At 57.7% G+C, this 17,725-nt stretch overlaps 2 protein-coding genes across 3 annotated transcripts in view; one reads left to right on the plus strand and one right to left on the minus strand.

The window, feature by feature from the left end:
• Positions 1-17,725, plus strand: part of LRRC36 (leucine rich repeat containing 36) — an 82,435-nt gene that overhangs the window by 51,481 nt on the left and 13,229 nt on the right. The window lies entirely within an intron of this gene.
• TPPP3 (tubulin polymerization promoting protein family member 3) lies at positions 3,876-15,317 on the minus strand. Of its 2 annotated transcripts, XM_073307313.2 has the most exons (5): positions 14,940-15,317; positions 11,298-11,527; positions 10,320-10,513; positions 7,672-7,825; positions 3,876-6,410 (listed from the first exon to the last, which is right to left on the minus strand). In XM_073307313.2, exons 2-5 carry the CDS (start codon positions 11,343-11,345, stop codon positions 6,222-6,224), a joined length of 585 nt encoding a protein of 194 aa, XP_073163414.1. In that variant the 5' UTR covers positions 11,346-11,527; positions 14,940-15,317; the 3' UTR covers positions 3,876-6,221. The 2 variants fall into 2 exon arrangements, with proteins under 2 accessions (XP_073163414.1, XP_073163415.1); XM_073307314.2 differs by lacking the exon at positions 11,298-11,527 and having other exon boundaries at positions 14,940-15,314.

Below are 17,725 nucleotides of genomic sequence, written 5' to 3' on the forward strand. Positions count from 1 at the left end.
ATGGAGCACCATACAGCTAGCATTATTCAGTTAAAATCACACATATGGTTCCTCGGGGTCTCACTGGAAAGTGCAGACTCAGCAAGGAAACTTTCAGTTACTTAATCTCTGAAATAGAAGGTCACTGCTTCTTCTCAGGCCTGTAACCCTAGGAGTGGGAGAGCTGGCCACAGGGCTGGGCCAAGTGTCTGGTAGCACTTTTGAATTCTGCAGCTTCTTTTGTGGGTTCAGCAAACTTCTCTTCTTAGTCCTGGAGGAAGGGAGAGGCTAGCCATGGAGGTTCAGCAAAACTTTGAGATCCACCTTTGTAACTTCCATTTATATACCCTCTTTGGGGATTTGTCGGAGGAGAATGGTCCTCATTTCTTTTGGACACTTGCCAAGGGGTCTCTGGTTTCTGTTCTCACTTTTATTGCTGCTTCCATCAATATCCAGTAGATGGCAACAGTGTGTAACAAATATCTTTTATCCTTTTTCTTCTTAAGAAGCTTTTTTACGTTCCATTGTTTTCGAGGACTGTATTTCTGTCTTAGCCAGACTCTTAAATGGAATACCCCCTTTTTCAAGCAATTTCTTTTACTACATCAAAACTAGACCCTGGTTAGGTACTTACATCTTTCATCTTTACAACTTACATCCTTTGTGTGCTTTGCTTTTCACATAATTGCCAACAAAATCCTTTCTAGCTACTCTAAATGTAGTGGTCCTAGTCCATAGATTCATTGGTTATATTTTCACACCTTTCATTTCACATTGTTCAGGAACTTACACTACAACAAGACATTATTCTGAAGGGAAAAGGCAGGTTAACCGCATACAGAGAGATGGATGTGTGCTTCGTAAGGCAGACAACTATACGGTTCTTAATCTGGGCTGAAAGCTAGTTGGCATGAATTGCTAGGAGTATCAGAAAGTTTGACCCATAGAACCTTTCCCTTTCTACAAGTCATACAGAATGTTATTTCTACCTAGCTTAACTCCTGTGGTTTTCACACTCTCCTGAGAACTTGATGAACTCCAGGGTGCAATGGCCACTATACATAGGAAAACAAGGTGTTATTCGTGGCTGTCAACTTTTGGGACATTTTTATAGTTTAGACAGAAAAAGAAAGAGAGAGATGCACAGGGAAATTCTATCCATATATAAATTATGAGATTATGGAAACTGAAACCATTGACACCGTAGAGCTGGGTGACTAAAATTTGGAAATCTGGGTCATGCTTTATGTACTTCATTTCCACAACACGCTGCAGGGGTGGGCAAACCTCAGCAGGTTCACAGGCTCAGTCTGGATGCACATGCGATAACTCATGGGCTTCTCTAGACAGCTTCAGAGAGAAAATCTCACGCAAGCAAGTTTCCTAGCAGGAACTCCCTATAAGAACCTCAATAGAATAGCTTATGCTTATATAAATAAATATATAAAGCTTATGCTCTAATAAATTGGTTAGTCTCTAAGGTGCCACAAGTACTCCTTTTCAATAGAATAGAACATCCTAAAGTAGCCTCCGCCATCCAAACAGACACTTCTTGGTGAACCAAGTTTTTGACACAGGAGGCCACTTGCCACCTGCAAAGAACTCTGGGTGGGACACATAGTGTAATCTGACTTCTTGATGAGAAGGCTGTTTACTTGGTAGGGTACTTGCTGCTCAGGGGTGTTTTGCACAGTTGTCAGGAGTCTCTGGCCTGCGAGATAGGAGGGAAAGTGCCAGGAACTAGCCTCCACAAAGAAGCTAATGGAGAGAAGGATAGTTAATCAACCGGTTGGCTTAGTTGCTGCAGAGCTACTTGCCGTACTAAGGGAGCAGGAGCTACGGGGACAGGCAATGCTGAGTCAGGAACCTAGCATCAGATTAACCTTCATCATGCTTTCCTTACCATTCTTCTCCTTTCCCCTGCTCCTCTCCCCTTCCCCCAGTGCTTCCTCCCTTTGTTCCTTGCTCCTCCCAACTCAGTTGGGATGATGACATTATTATACCTGTTGGCAGACTGTGACTTCTCCAGGATGTGTTTTCTGCTTGGTAAAGTTACTAGCACACTTCAGATGCTAAATAAATAATAACTCAGCTAAGGCCACATTTTTGATGAGCAGGGAAAATCCAGATGAGAAATGTTTCGGTGAGCTGAAGTGGTGCATCAGGGGAGCGGCTTTCTCAGTACAGCAGGGCTTCAATGCCTTGAATTCCTCCAAGGCACACAAGCATGGAAAAGGGGATATAAGACCAGCCATATTGGGTCAGACTAATCGTCCATCTATCCCAGTATCCTGTCTTCCGACAACGGTTGGTGCCAGATGCGCAGAGGGCACGAACAGAACAGAGCAATTATCGAGAGATCCGTCTGCTGTTCTCCAGGGCCAGCTGCTGGCAGTCAGAGATTTAGGGACACTCGGGGGTAACGTCCTTAACCATCTTGGCCAATAGCCATTGATGGACCTATCTTCCATGAACTTATCTAGTTCTTTTTTGAACCCAGTTATACTTTTGGCCTTCACAACATTCCCTGGCAGCAAGTTCCACAGGTTGACTGTGTGTTGTGTGAAGAAGTCCTTCCTTTTGTTTGTTTTAATTCTGCTGTCTATAAATTTCATCAGGTGAGCCCTGGTTCTTTTGTTATGTGAAGGGGTAAATAACACTTTTTCTCTACAGCATTCATAATTGTATAGACCTTTATCATATCCCCTCTCAGTCGTCTCTTTTCTAAGCTGATCAGTCCTGTGGCCCAGCAGTGGCTTCCTGAGGCAGTGGCATGAGACGGCACAAGATGGGAGAGCCGAGCATCATCACTCCCAGACATAGGCACCGACTCTGTGGGTGCTCCAGGACTAGAGCACCCATGGGGAAAAATTGGTGGGTGCTCTGCACCCACCGGCAGCTCCCCACCCCAGCTCACCTCCGCCTTCACCCCTGAGAGCACCTTCCCCACTTCTCCTCCCAGCACTTGCCGCCACAAAACAGCTGTTTCACAGCATAACAAGCTGTGGGAGGGAGGGGGGACAAGCGGGAATGCGGCGTGCTCTGGGGAGGAGGCGGGGAAGAAGCGGGGCTGCGGCAGGGATTTGGGGAAGGAGTCCAATAGGGACAGGGAGGGAGCAGAATTGGGGCAGGGACTTTGAGGAAGGGTTTGGAATGGGGGTGGGGGGGGTGGAGTCGGGGCGGGGCCGGGGGGCACGAGCACCCACCGGCGCCAGGAGAAGTTGGTGCCTATGCTCCCAGACACACAGTATTCCCAAGGCCTGGTCTCTGTTGACCTCAGTATTCTGGCCCACTCTGCTGTCCTCTCTGGCCTGGTGGCTCTGGGATTCCTCTAACCTGTGACTTCAGAAGAGACAGACCCATCAGTCTGGGGAAGCAATTCCAGCACTGCTCTTAGTGGGTGTGAGGCCAGAGCCCTAGCCCCAGGTATCTAGGCACCTGGGAGTTAGGTGCCTTTGAGGATCTAGGCCTTAAGCCTGTGTGTTAGAGGCTTTAGAGCCCTGTCTGAAGCACAGCAAGGTGGTGGGGCAGGGGGACAGATGCTGGGCCACGTCCATGGGATGTGATGGTTCCAATCAAGACCCAGTTCCCAGTGAGTGTTACCAGGAGCTCATGTGTTTGGTTGCAAACACTGCAGCAGCTGGAGCCAGGTGCCTGAATGTTTGTGTGTCTCTCCGGTTGCTCTGGCAACATCGGGGCACATGGGTGGCCAGGAGCTTGCCAAAGTCATGAGGTGACCAGGGCCAAGCCCACATCACTCCCTGCCTAGAGTCTGACTCAGAGCCAAGTCGACTGACTGGCCTGTTTGATCTGATCCTGGGTCAAAACCAGCCTCCTCTGCCTCAGCCCTGAATTGCCTGCATTGTTTCCCTCTGAAAAAACACACGGGGCGCGAGTACAAAACGGGGGGAGGTTTATTGCAGAGCCAGGTTACAGAGCAGGGGAGCCTTTGGCTGTGTCTCCACCAAGAAGGCAGGCATCTGAGGATGGGGCCTGAGGAGACCGAAGGGTGGTAGTTAAACACAATTCAGGCCAGTTCTCCAGGGAAGGCGCATGCAGGATCATATTAATGCTGACGAGTGAAGTGCCCTGAGGAGAAGGGGCTGCGGTAACGCTGGTGACTGATGTGCCCAGAGGGGAGGAGGTGTCGTTAAACTTGGGGCAGGTCGACATTTAAAAGTGGCACCGTACAGCTGTTCTGCTGTAGGGCTTCTCCCATCAGCGTGGGGAGGGGACCCCACCGCCCTGAGGGGCAGTCGCTCTGCGGATGGGAGACGCCCTTCCGTTGACAGTGCTGTCTGTGCTGGGGGTTAGGTCGGTGCCACTGCATTGCTGTGGGTGAGGGGTGGATTTTTTACACCCCTGAGCGACATAGTTATACGAGCCTAGTGTAGACCTGGCCTTCGCTGAAGGGACATAGGGTTGGAACAGGCCCATCTGTCACTAGCAGGAGGGAAATTGGCATCTGTAGCGAGTAGAAGACCTCACTAGTGGAAGAGATACAGGCAGGCACCCGGTGGCACGAGTAAGGGAAGGCCTCGTAGCGAGTGGGAGGAATGTGGTGGCCTTGCGAGGGGCACAGAGGAGAAGGCATCTTAGCGCTAGCAGAAGGGCCTAGGAGGGTTCAGGGGAGAAGGTAGCAGGAGGGGAATGGCGCCCTGGGGGCGCAGAGGGGAGAAGGCCTCGTTAGTGCCAGCAGGAGGGGCATGGCACCCCGGGGGCACACAGGGGACAAGGTCTCGTTAGTGCCAGCAGGAGGGGCGTGGCGCCCCGGGGGCGCACAGGGGACAAGGTCTCGTGAGTGCCAGCAGGAGGGGCGTGGCGACCCGGGGGCGCACAGGGGACAAGGTCTCGTGAGTGCCAGCAGGAGGGGCGTGGCGACCCGGGGGCGCACAGGGGACAAGGTCTCGTGAGTGCCAGCAGGAGGGGCGTGGCACCCCGGGGGCGCACAGGGGACAAGGTCTCGTGAGTGCCAGCAGGAGGGGCGTGGCGCCCCGGGGGCGCACAGGGGACAAGGTCTCGTTAGTGCCAGCAGGAGGGGCGTGGCGACCCGGGGGCGCACAGGGGAGAAGGTCTCGTTAGTGCCAGCAGGAGGGGCGTGGCGCCCCGGGGGCGCACAGGGGAGAAGGTCTCGTTAGTGCCAGCAGGAGGGGCGTGGCGCCCCGGGGGCGCACAGGGGAGAAGGTCTCGTTAGTGCCAGCAGGAGGGGCGTGGCGCCCCGGGGGCGCACAGGGGAGAAGGTCTCGTGAGTGCCAGCAGGAGGGGCGTGGCGCCCCGGGGGCGCACAGGGGACAAGGTCTCGTGAGTGCCAGCAGGAGGGGCGTGGCGCCCCGGGGGCGCACAGGGGAGAAGGTCTCGTGAGTGCCAGCAGGAGGGGCGTGGCGCCCCGGGGGCGCACAGGGGACAAGGTCTCGTGAGTGCCAGCAGGAGGGGCGTGGCGCCCCGGGGGCGCACAGGGGACAAGGTCTCGTGAGTGCCAGCAGGAGGGGCGTGGCGCCCCGGGGGCGCACAGGGGACAAGGTCTCGTGAGTGCCAGCAGGAGGGGCGTGGCGCCCCGGGGGCGCACAGGGGACAAGGTCTCGTGAGTGCCAGCAGGAGGGGCGTGGCGCCCCGGGGGCGCACAGGGGACAAGGTCTCGTGAGTGCCAGCAGGAGGGGCGTGGCGCCCCGGGGGCGCACAGGGGACAAGGTCTCGTGAGTGCCAGCAGGAGGGGCGTGGCGCCCCGGGGGCGCACAGGGGACAAGGTCTCGTGAGTGCCAGCAGGAGGGGCGTGGCGCCCCGGGGGCGCACAGGGGACAAGGTCTCGTTAGTGCCAGCAGGAGGGGCGTGGCGCCCCGGGGGCGCACAGGGGACAAGGTCTCGTTAGTGCCAGCAGGAGGGGCGTGGCGCCCCGGGGGCGCACAGGGGACAAGGTCTCGTTAGTGCCAGCAGGAGGGGCGTGGCGACCCGGGGGCGCACAGGGGACAAGGTCTCGTGAGTGCCAGCAGGAGGGACACGGCTCACAATACATCTGGAGTTGATGTAACATTGGGAGCAAAGTACAAGGCCAGGTCAGTTTCTAATCACATCAGCCCTTGGTGACAAGAGGCCTGTCAGCCTTGGCTCCGTGGCTAGGAGCTGGGCCCAGCACAGTCTCAGGAGGCCTGTGCCATTAAGGCCAGTTCCCAAGGCTGATGTGATTGAAGGCCCAGAGGCTGTGGGGTGCCTGGACCTGGAAGGGTCAGTGGCACTTCCAGTTGTCCCTATTTCTTCACTTTTGCATCGTAGGTGCCAGCATTCTTGTAGGCCCCCACATAACCACTGGTGTCTACGATGTTCTCCCGCCCACTCTTCCCTTTGCCCTTGCCACTCTCATCGAAGCGCTCCTTGTGCGAGCCCGTGTACTTGGTGGTGTCCGTCAGCCTGTCCACTGCCCCGCCCGTCGCAGCTTTCTGTCAGCAAGAAAATAGGTCAGGGGAGTCAAACACAAAGAAGTAATTATAGCCCCTCCCAGGCCCCTCCGGCCCCCATGTGCCCATCCCAAACCCCCTTCATCCCCCACGTGCCTGTCCCAGGCCCCTCCATCCCCCACGTGCCCCTCCCAGGCCCCTCCGGCCCCCACATGCCCCTCCCAGGCCCCTCCGTGCCCCATGTGCCCTTCCCAGGACCCTCCATCCTCCACGTGCCCTTCCCAGGACCCTCCAGGTCCCCACGTACCCTTCCCAGGCCCCTTCATCCCCCACGTGCCCGTCCCAGGCCCCTCCATCCCCCACGTGCCCCTCCCAGGCCCCTCCGGCGCCCACATGCCCCTCCCAGGCCCCTCCGTGCCCCATGTGCCCTTCCCAAGACCTTCCATCCTCCACGTGCCCTTCCCAGGACCCTCCAGGTCCCCACGTACCCTTCCCAGGCCCCTTCATCCCCCACGTGCCCGTCCCAGGCCCCTCCATCCCCCATGTGCCCCTCCCAGGCCCCTCCATCCCCCACGTGCCCCTCCCAGGCCCCTCCGTGCCCCATGTGCCCTTCCCAGGCCCCTCCATCCCCCACGTGCCCTTCCCAGGCCCCTCCGGCCCCCACATACCCTTCCCAGGCCCCTTCATCCCCCACGTGCCCGTCCCAGGCCCCTCCATCCCCCACGTGCCCTTCTCAGGCCCCTCCGGCCCCCGCATGCCCTTCCCAAGCCCCTCTGTCCCCCACGTGCCCTTCCCAGGCCCCTCCGTGCCCCACGTACCTGTCCCAGGCCCCTCCATCCCCCACGTGCCCTTCCCAGGCTCCTCCATCCCCCACATGCCCTTCCCAAGGCCCTCCGTCCCCCACATGCCCCTCCATTCCCTATGTGCCCTTCCCAGGCCCCTCCGTCCCCCCATGTGCCCTTCCCAGGCCCCTCCATTCCCTGTGTGCCCTTCCCAGGCCCTGCCCTGTCCATACCCCATAGACCATCACACTGGCTCACTCCACCGCCCTGTCCCTCATTTTTCCAGACACCTCCATTCCCCTTGCACTCTCTGGACCCCCTGCTGTCCCCACTGCTCAGGGCCCTGCCCCGTATTCTCTCCCTTAAGTTGTCACAGCCCTCCCAGATCCCTGCCTCTTCCGGGACACGCTGCTTTGCTATGTGACGTTTGTGGGGCTCCCCGTGGCCCAGAGCAGCATCTGCATGTCCCCAGACAGAGCCCACACTCCTGCTCTACGCGTCCGAAAAGAGCAATCACTCACAGTGACGCCTACGTTGGTCGGTTCCTTCCCTGCCACCAGTTGGCAGATGGATTCGAATGCTTCCTCCTTGCTCTTGCCCTTAAACCTCTTTGGGGCCAGCTCCTCTAGGGCCTTTTTGAATTCCTCGTAACTAATGACTCTGGCTGTCTTCCCTCTGCAAGACACAAGGGCTGGGGAGTGACCAAACACGTCGCTAGAATGGTAGCTGCTGCAAGACAGACACCAGGGCTGCATTTGCAAATTGCACTCGTATTCCCAGCTGTGGCAGGGAGAGCCAGGTGACAAGCCCTGATACCCAGAGAAGGTGGTCTTTGAGGGAAAAGAGGAAACCCTGATGCACCAGTTACTGAAATAGTTGACATGTAAATTGCTTTAGATACCCAGGGGTCTCTCCTCCAGAAATGCAGCCACAGCTGAGCAGAACCTGGCAGCTGTGCTACAGAACAGTTTCGGACAGAAGAGAAGAATCTTAGCTCTGGCTGAGACTGCAGGAGACACGAGAACTGACACACCAACTGATACAGGAAGTTCTTGCTCATTGACCTTTAATCCTTAGGGTCAAGGCCTTGTCCTCAGAGTGCGACCTCATCCAGCCCTGGGTCAATGTGGATGTGGAAGGGCTACTGGTTAGGCACTGCAGTCCAAGATGCGCCTGCAGGAGCCGGGCCCTGGCAGGCATTGACCCCTTTGCTGGCGAGAGCCGTGTCACTGGACACGCTCTTGTTTCCAGGCAGATGACCGGGGGCAAACATCCCTGTTCCATCTACCCATCCCCAACCCTTGCAGCACTGAGCCAGCAGCGATGCAGCCTGGTAACATTTAGGGTTAAATACTTTATAAGACTGAAAAACTCCTTTGTGATGAGATGGGCAGAATCTTGTTCCCAGGGAACGGTGGGACAGCTGGGAGGGAGGGCAGAGAGGGACTTACTCATCATGTAAGATTTCATGGGGGTCTGCTGGAGGCTATGGGAATGGCGCTGTAGCCTGGAGGTTAGGGCCCGCAGCTGGGAGGGCAGAGACTCAAGTTGAAGTCCCTGCTCAAGTGAGTGTTTAAGTATTGTACATAAAGTGGTACAAGGTCCAGCAGGAGCCTGGTTCTAGCACACCCCAGACCTCAGTGGCTAGGGCACTCCACAGGGAGGCACAGGAGCTTTGGACCACAGCAGGCAGAGAGGGGATTTGAAGTCGGCGTCCCACAGCCCAGGTGAGTGCTCCAGCCTCTGGACTACTGGTTATAGGAGGGGCACTGGCTTGGTTTGCAAGAAAGGAGTGACCTGGTTTAGGTGCTTAACTTCATGGCTGTGAATTCTGAGCAGCCCACACTTAGGCTCCTAATTCCCGGAATTCCTACCCTTCCTGTCTAGCTTAGGCAGCTTCCTGGTGAGCATATGGGTTTTTGTGGATCCCATCTTTAGGCACCTAAGGCCTTGTCTGCACTAGACAATTAAGTCAGCACGACTACGTGGCACAGGGGTGTGAAAATCCACACCCCTGAATGGCATAGTGAAGTGCTCTTTGGAGACAGCACTAGGTTGACGGAAGAATCCCTCCCATCTGCACAGGTAGCGTCTACACTGAAGCTCTGCAGCAGTGCAGGTAGAGTGGCATAGCTGTTCTGCTGGAGCATTTTAAATGTAGAAAAGCCCTAACTCTCCCCATTCCTGCACGCCTGACTCAAGGCTGTGGATTCACTAGCTGGCAGGGTGCGTCCTTGAGCGTCACAGTGCTCATTCCCCTTTGCGGATCTAGCCCAGGGCTCCTCTGGCATCATCTTTACATAGTAACCTGTATCGAAGGCCCCACACACTCTGGACAGCCGCTCCCAAACGCCGCTGCAAGCGCTGTGGGTTTGGCAGACTCTACGGCGGATTCCGGGTGTTCTGCAGCAGCCTCAGATACCATTTAAATCAAGGCTCCTACAGAATCCGACGTGCCAATGACTAATCCAGCAGCCCCCACCTTCTTTATAGTCTCAACTTGTTGCCCCAAACTTCCAGGTGTCAGGATGCCATCGATTTCTTAATGGGGAGCGAGAAACTGCCCCACCGACCTTGTCAGGGCAAAGCTGGGACTTTTGGCCCTGGGAAGGTGCGAGGGGCAGGTTGGGTGGGTGGGATAAGCCTGCGAGCTGACTGGTTCTGCTCAAATGATCAGCAATGCAATCATTCACGTGTATATTGAAATAGCCAGTTTAGGTTACAGCTCTTGGCGCCATGGTTTCAGGGACGTGTGAGACTCAGACGTCACTGCATCTGTTACACTCGGGTCCCATAGGCAAGGCCCTTTTCAACAACGAGGGCTAAAGACGTGTGTGTGTATCTCTGTGTATGAAAGCTAAGCAGCCATGTAACAATGTGCAGCAATGTGCTGCAAATATCAATGAATAAATGTGGGGAGGGTTGTCCGGAGGCCGGTAGCTGCTATACAAGAAACTCTGTCCTGGATGCCAGGCTCCTCTAAGCTCCACACAGAGTCTGACAGGGCTGGAGGGGGCTGAAATGAATGACCTGGGAGTGTGCCCATGGGTGACCCAGCGGGCAGCACACAGAACTGAGTGGCCTGGCGATGCTGGCCCTGCGAAGCTCCAAGAGCCACGCCACTGATGTAGAGCAGGCTCTAGGGAAGGGACGCAAGGGAGCCACTTACTTCACTTTGGAGAAGACGATGTCGACGTCCGTGCCGGTGACCCCTTTGCCGTCCATTACTTTACACTCCTTGCACAGTTTGGCCCAGTTTTTCCCAGTCATTTCTTGCCCTGTAGCTTTGGTGTCTCCATAGATTGCAAACTTCCGGAAGCTCGCTTGCAGAGCTGCCCCATCAGTGCTTCCAGCCATGCTGACCTTTGGTAGTCAGAGGAGAAATGGATCCAGTTACTACGCAAACTCCAGCAGTCACACCAGATACTGTGCGTGCCATCTGTGCACCCCTGCACCCTGCACCACCCCTTTTACTGCTGCCTCCCACAAAAGCCTGGCCCCATCACGACGAAGCCGCACCAGCAGACGTGGAAGTGGGCAGCTGAGGATGAGGATAGCAGCGGGAGCTGAAGGTCAGGCTTGTGGGGCTTGTAGAGCTCCGTGCATGTGGGTCCCAGGGCTAGAATAGCAGAGGGGCTGCGGGTCGGGACCTGGGAGCGTTGACGGAGCTGTGTATGGGCCCCAAGGCTGGCACTGTGGGTCAGGAGAGAGGGGCATTGGCAGCGCTGGTCTGGGAGTGTTGGCCCAGTGTATGGAGACAGATTTAACACTGCCTCTTTTCCTCCTCCTTCAGCCAGCGCTGCACTGGCTGATCAGCGTTTCTGCTCAATATCAGGTTATACTCTCCCTTTGGCACAGGCCCCTCCACGCCTGCCTCCTACGTCTGTTAACCCCCTGGAAAGCTGTCACCAATAGGCTTTTTCACAACTAAACCGGTTGCGCTAAAGAGACATGTTTTGCCTGATCAGCCTCTCGGAAGGCAGCCCCTCAGTGCCATGAGCCGGGGAGGAACAACCGGCCGGCACTCCACAATGGCCACCCGCCTCTTAGCCGTTAACACCAGGCCACTCCCCTTCACTTTTCACAGAGCCTGCGGCCAGCCACCTCCAACTCCCTGGCCACTCTGATTCTCACAGGCCTGGCCCACCTTCTCAATGCCGCTGGCTCCGTGCATTAGCAAAGCACAGGTCAGCATCTTCAGGTCATCCCGTCACCTCCTTCGGGGCTGGCACTGGGTGGGGCTGGGCGCTCGTCATGCACTGGCCCCAGCAGCTCCGCTCTGCCTATGGCGTGCCCTCTGTGCGGCAAATCCAGCTGTCACCGCGCAGGGAGCAGAGGCAGTGTGCAGGTGAGTGGGAACAGAGCAAGCGCCTCATCCTGTGTGAAAGGGGCATTGGGGGACCACAGTGCATCAAAACGGTCACAGCCGGGCAAAGTACTTCAGCACCTGCAGGTCTGTCACTGGGGGCCAGGGCCAAGCCTTGCACCAGGGACTAGGGGTTCTGGGGGCCCAGCCTGGGACGCCGTACAGGGGCCTGGTTTACAGATGAGGGGGCAGCACCTTCTCCGCCTTGGGACCCTTTAAGCTGTCGCCAGCTGGGGAGCCAGTGGCACTGGTCAGTTTTGAAAAGCCTTAACCCAGCAAGCTCCCAGCTCCACGCCCCACCCCACTCCTGCTCTCTTCCAGGCCCCTGGACACACCCAGCCACAGGGCAGAGTCACCCGGCCTGGCCTAGGCTGGGCTGGGCTGGGCTGGGCTGGGGGGATGGCCCAGCCCCGGGCCCTAGTTACAGTCTGACATTAAACAAAAACAGGCGTGTGGGCTTGTCTGCTGGCGTGGCCAGAGTTTGTGCTGCCTGGCGACCGTTGCTAGGGAGGGCTGTGCTGCTTGGAGCCGTTGCTGCGGGAGGCATGGCGTGGCTGGACTACGAGCATATCCACTCGGTCCAGACGGAGCCAGAGCGACAGGGCGGGTGAGGTCATAGCTGTTATTGGGCCAACTTTGGTTGTTGCGGGAACAAGCTTGGGAGCCACACCAAGCTTGTCTTCAGGTCTGGGAAAGGTACTCCCGGCGTCCCAGCTATTAAAGATCCTACATCACACACCTTGTCTCTCAAATACCTGGGGACCGGCACAGCTACAACTGCACTGCATAGCAGTCCAGACAGCCACATGGGCCTTGATTCCCCTGCAGGGCTGCTAGAACCAGGGCTCCAGGCGGCATCATGTCTTCTCACGCCCCAGGCAGCCTGGCAGCACCAAGGCCCCCATCAGGGCAGCTGCCCTGAGGCTGGCAATGGGGGAATTGCAGGGGACAAAGCCTAGGCTGGCACATAAAGACACTCACAGCCTCAGAGACACACACATGTATGTACACACATGGGCACACACGCATACAGAGAGACACTGACATGCCAACAGCCGTGCCCAAGATCCGGGGCAGGGCCTCGTGGCCACGCTCAGGAGTTGTGGTACTCCCCATCTTGTCTATTTTCAGGCGCCTGGCGGATCTGGGGCACTCCTGCCAGGGCACAGGGAAGGAGTTCATAGCATCTGGCCTTCCCAATGGGAATCCACTCGGGCCTGCTGCAGCAGAAACAGCTGCAGGCCATTAATCAGCGTGTGCGTAACCTGCCAGCAAAGCAGCATGTTGCAGCCAAAGGGAGCCAGGTTCCCACAGCGGCTGGGACCAGAGAAGGCTCTTGGCACTGAGTCTCTCTCTCCCAGGAAGCGGGCCTAACAAACATGCTCCTCTCCTTGGCTCAGGCAACTTTGGTCTTACTGAACCGAGTTGATGGCCACAGTTTGGCTAATGGACACATTCTCCCCACCCAGCCCCACTGCAATGCGGCTTCCTGCAAGCCGGGGTCCCACTCGCCAGCCTGCAGCTCCCTGTTCACAACAGGGACGGGGACAGGGCAGCTAGTCCAACCCCCGGGTCTCCTGCACAGTGCCATGGGCTCTGCCGTCTGTGCTGAGCAGACTAGCCTGGAAGCTACACGCAGCACCTGGGAAGAGCTGGTCTTCTGGGCCAGGATTGGGCCCTGTTTTGCCAGGGATCATAACCTGCTATTTCACACCTGATATACCACGAAGCCACCCTTTCTGGCTCTGCCTTCTCTTTCACTATCACAATTAGCCCTGAGCTAGCCAGGACCGACAGGGCCCCAGAGACTGCCCATGCCAACATCCCTGCCAGGAGGAGTCCCTCCAGGGGCAGGACAGTGTGGGAGTGAGGGGTCGGAGGGTTGGCAGGGGGCAATGTGAGGCCTGCTGCTGCCAGGCTGTATCTGCTGTTGGTGGAGAGATCCTTGCTCCCTAGGCCAGTCACACCAGCACTCGGGTCAGGAGCGTCTACAACTAATCTGACCGTCCCCCTTTCCAGGCTGTGAGCGCACATGCAGCCGTGGGTCTGTGGACTAGCAGGGGCATAGGGATTGCATGGAGGGGAAGGTGGTAAGAGGAGGAAGCTGCCAGCAGGACACAAACCTACTTCTCTCTGTCTCCCTGAGCACTGCAGACACTGTGTGACAATACTGAGCCGAGTGGGATGCAGTGCCCCGCCCTGAGAGAGGCACCACGCAGGGTCACGCCCACTCCAGGGAGCGCTCAGTGAATTCACAGAGGCATAAGGGGGTGGGGGACGGCAGGCCCCAGAGCAACACAGGCCACCACGCCCCGGGGCAGGTCTTAGGGCCTGTGCTCATGTTTGTGTGCGGGAAGCCTGCTAGTGGATCAGGTGCAGTACTGGGAGCTAGGGTCCTGTTCCTGGCTCTGCCATTGTCCTGCTGGGTGATCCTGGCTCATAGAATCATAGAATCTCAGGGTTGGAAGGGACCTCAGGAGGTCATCTAGTCCACCCCCCTGCTCAAAGCAGGACCAAGCCCCAATTTTTGCCCCAGATCCCTAAATGGCCCCCTCAAGGATTGAACTCACAACCCTGGGTTTAGCAGGCCAATGCTCAAACCACTGAGCTATCCCTCCCCCCATCTCTCATCTCTGGTCTCAGTTTCCCCAGCTGTGAAATGGAGTTTGGGTACGTCCCTTCTTTTGTAAAGTGCTTTGGGACCCGGGGATGAAAAGCGCTAAGCATCGCTGCTGCGGTTTGCACAGGGCACACGTGTGGGCCGTGACCTCAGCGTGTGTGCAGGGGTGAGTGCACGGAGGGGTGCACACATGCAGTGCTGGGGGGGAACGTGTGCAAGGGCCGAGGGGAAGGTGCAGGTGTATGCAGGGTCTGGGTGTGGCCGGGGGTGATGCGTGGGGGAGGGGTGCACTGCAGTGTGTCTGTCGTGGGCATTTCCTTGTTCTGGTCCCACGCGGGGTGCCGTGGTTTGCTCCATGTGGTGCACTGAAGGCAGCCCCGATGCTGCGGGAGGTGCCGGGGGGCGAGCACCCCATCTCCAAAGCTGGTCTGTGGGAGCAGCCAGCCAGCCTGCTCTGCAGGGCGTGTCCCTCCTTTTCACCCAAGGGAGCTGGCTTCTGAGCTAAGTCCCTGGAAGCAGCACACGCAGGCCGCTGCAGATGAGCTCCAGCCCTGCTCCCTCCATCCCTGCACGTCAGGCCGGGGCTTTCCCACAGGCATAGTCCCCTGGGCATGCAGGCCAGCTCGCTTCCCTGCTCTGCGCCCCCAGATGGGGGGAATTCGCCACCATTCAGTGATGCCAATCCAGGCAGCCAGTGCACCGAGCAAGCGTCCCCCCCCCCCCCCCCGTTGCCAGCCAGCCCGCACCCCCCTCCTTCTCCTCCTGCAGAAGCAGCCCATCAGGTTGCTGCTTCGCTGACTTACCGCCTGAACTGCCTCTGCTGAGCTGTGGCAGGCTACCCGGAGAAGCCCGGCTCCCTCCTGGTCTCCAGACTGCAGTGCTGCTTGGAGGCGGCCGTGCTCTTATCTGCTGTTTATTCCGGTAGCCATAGAGACAGCCTGCTAAACAGCCCGGGCGCGTAACAGTCCTGGTCTCATGCAGGAGGGTGACCAAGGTCACGGCGAAGAGCTGCGCTCCCTCCCGCCTGCAGTGCCAAAGCGCCTCCGGCTGGGGCAGGAAAGGGTCCTCTGCCAGCCTCCAGCCAGCCTGCTGGAGCAGAGCCCAGTGGTCCATTTGCGTCTCACTGCCGCTGGGAGGGGGACGGGCTTGCAGATCCTCTCCCTCGGCTCTGGCTTTGCTGGCTACCGGTGAGGGATGGTGGAAGGGCAGGCAGGGGCCAGGTGTCAGGGACAGGCGCCGCCTTCGTCAGCAGCATTGCTGGACCAGAACCCAAGGGCATGTGCAGCTCTGCCGGGAAGGGGGGTGTGGGAGCAGCCCTGCAGGCCGCGCCTGTCAGAGGAGCTAGGCGGCTGGTACCCTCGCCGAAGGGCTATCCCTGGAGGGCCGGGGTGGCCAGACTGCAGCTTGTGAGCTGCATGTGGCTCTTTCCCAGTTAAAGGGCGGCTCGCGGCGCTCCCCACGCCCCTCCCTTCCATTCTCTGCCTCCCAGACTGGTCGCCGGGGAGGCTCAGGGAGGGCTTCTGCCCTGGGCGAGTTGGTGGGGCTGGGGGCTTCTGCCAGAGATGACTGGTGCCTGCTGAGAGTGGGGAGGGCACCATTTAAAGCCCTAGTCCCAGGGCAGGCAGGGCTGAAGCCCCAAGCCCCAGCAGGCACTCCCTGGCTCTCGAACTTCTAAAGATTGTCGCATGCGGCTTGGAGGGTCAGTAAGTTTGGCCACCCCGCTATAGGGGCAGTGCAGGGAGTCTAGTATAGTCTCGTCCAGGCATCGGCACAATGGGATTATTAAGTAGGTTCCCCGCACAGAGCCCTTGTTACTGGGGCTAATATATGAGGAGGAGCAAGCCCAGCACAACTCTCCTCTCCAGGAGCACCCGGCAGGGCTGGCAGACGGACAAAACCTGGAAATGGAGCACATCGGCTGGGGCAGTCCTGGAGCCCCATGGGGCCATTCTACAGCTCACTGAGCACAACAGAACGGCACTCCCCATGCAAAAGGCCCAGCGCAGGCAGTAAGGATGGGACACAAAGCATAGCTGCGCCCCAGGAGGACAGGGCTGGATACAGTGTGTGTGGCCCTGGGGTGCCCAGGGGCTCGAGACCAAGTGTGTATGGGGCCAAGTACAGAGCAGCTATTCATATGGGGACAGGAGCTGGGTACCTGCTGCCCTTGAGTGCAAGGGAACAGGGGTACATGGGGGTTGGTGCACAGATGTGCTGGGCGACAGAACGTCTGTAGGTGCAATGCATATTGGTAACGGGGGGCAGGGGAAAGTGGTGGGCATGCCCAGAGGCTGGGAACACGGTATGTCAGGTTGCCAAGGGGGCTGGGGACATGCCATGTTTGGGTGTTCGTGCGTCCTGAAGCTGGGAACACGGTCTGTATTGGTTGGGGAACACTGGATCTTGGTACATGTTGCAGATGGGGGCCCAGTTGGACTGGGAACGCGGCGTGTACACATGTGGGTTCACGAGGGTGTAGGCACTTGTTGCGTACAGCGTACTGTGGGTAGGTGTTGTGTCAGCACGTATGTAATATAAAGGAACCACACGGCCACAGTGCAGTCCAAATAACCATGTTTATGAACTATACACAAGCCTAGTTACACAAACACAGCTGCTCTGACAGGGTTCTGAGGCTGAAACATAGAAGACAGTGAGGGCCACCGGCAGACCCGCAGAATAGTTAAAGGGATACTACCCAATTCCTACACTCTACTGTAAGCGGGGTCTGAATGAGCTCTCCCCGGATAACTAGTGATGAGCTGGGGAAAGGACTTCAGGAACTGACCTTGTCTGCATTGTCTGCTCTGCCTTGGTGCACAGCTGTGCGGCCAAACGATCTCTTTTGGCTGACGCTGGATTGCAAGTCACTTTGTTATTGGGTGCAGGGGTAATAAAGTGTCAACCTTGTTGTGTGAACAAAGGGGCAGCAGAACGGGTACACGTTGCAGCCCCTGTATTCACACAACAATTGGTACAATTCTGCTTGGCAGGCCCTGGCTGAGGGGTTCTCACTCGACTGAAGTGCACTAACTCGGCAGGGAGGAGGGGTGCCAAAGCCCAGTGGAGATAAGAGAGGGTGAGGACGGGTGGTTTTGCCTTGTCCTGCGGGCTCTATGGGCCCTAGACACCACTTGACCCACCCCCCCTCTCCCCTGTTTAAGGACAGAGCTGATTAAGACCCCAATTAAGAGTCTTTCGTTGTAGCTGAAATCAGCGATAACCTGGTCTAAGCGGTAAGCCTTAGACCTGCTTGTGGGACAGTGGCTCTGGTGAGGGAGGCTGCCCAGCCTGCACTAAGGATGAGGCTCCCCCGCGAACAGCTGAAATCACGGGGAGCTGTTACGTGCTGGGTCCTCAAGACATCTCAGAGGCCGCAGTAGAGAAGGCAGTGGCAGAGTGAATGACACCAGAGCAGCCGGCGGTGGAGCAAACGATGGAGAGTGAATGGTGCAGCCGCTGAGGCCTTTCCTTCCCCAACCTCGGAACTCCGGGTGGTTGCTGATCAAAGACAACAACTGGGAGTAGGGAGCGGTGGAGGGAGAGGGGAGTGGCGTGTTAAAGGGCCATGTGTTTGTCGGCCTTTCAC

This window comes from Lepidochelys kempii, chromosome 12 (assembly GCF_965140285.1).
Source record: "Lepidochelys kempii isolate rLepKem1 chromosome 12, rLepKem1.hap1, whole genome shotgun sequence".
NCBI classification, from domain to species: Eukaryota; Metazoa; Chordata; order Testudines; family Cheloniidae; genus Lepidochelys; species Lepidochelys kempii.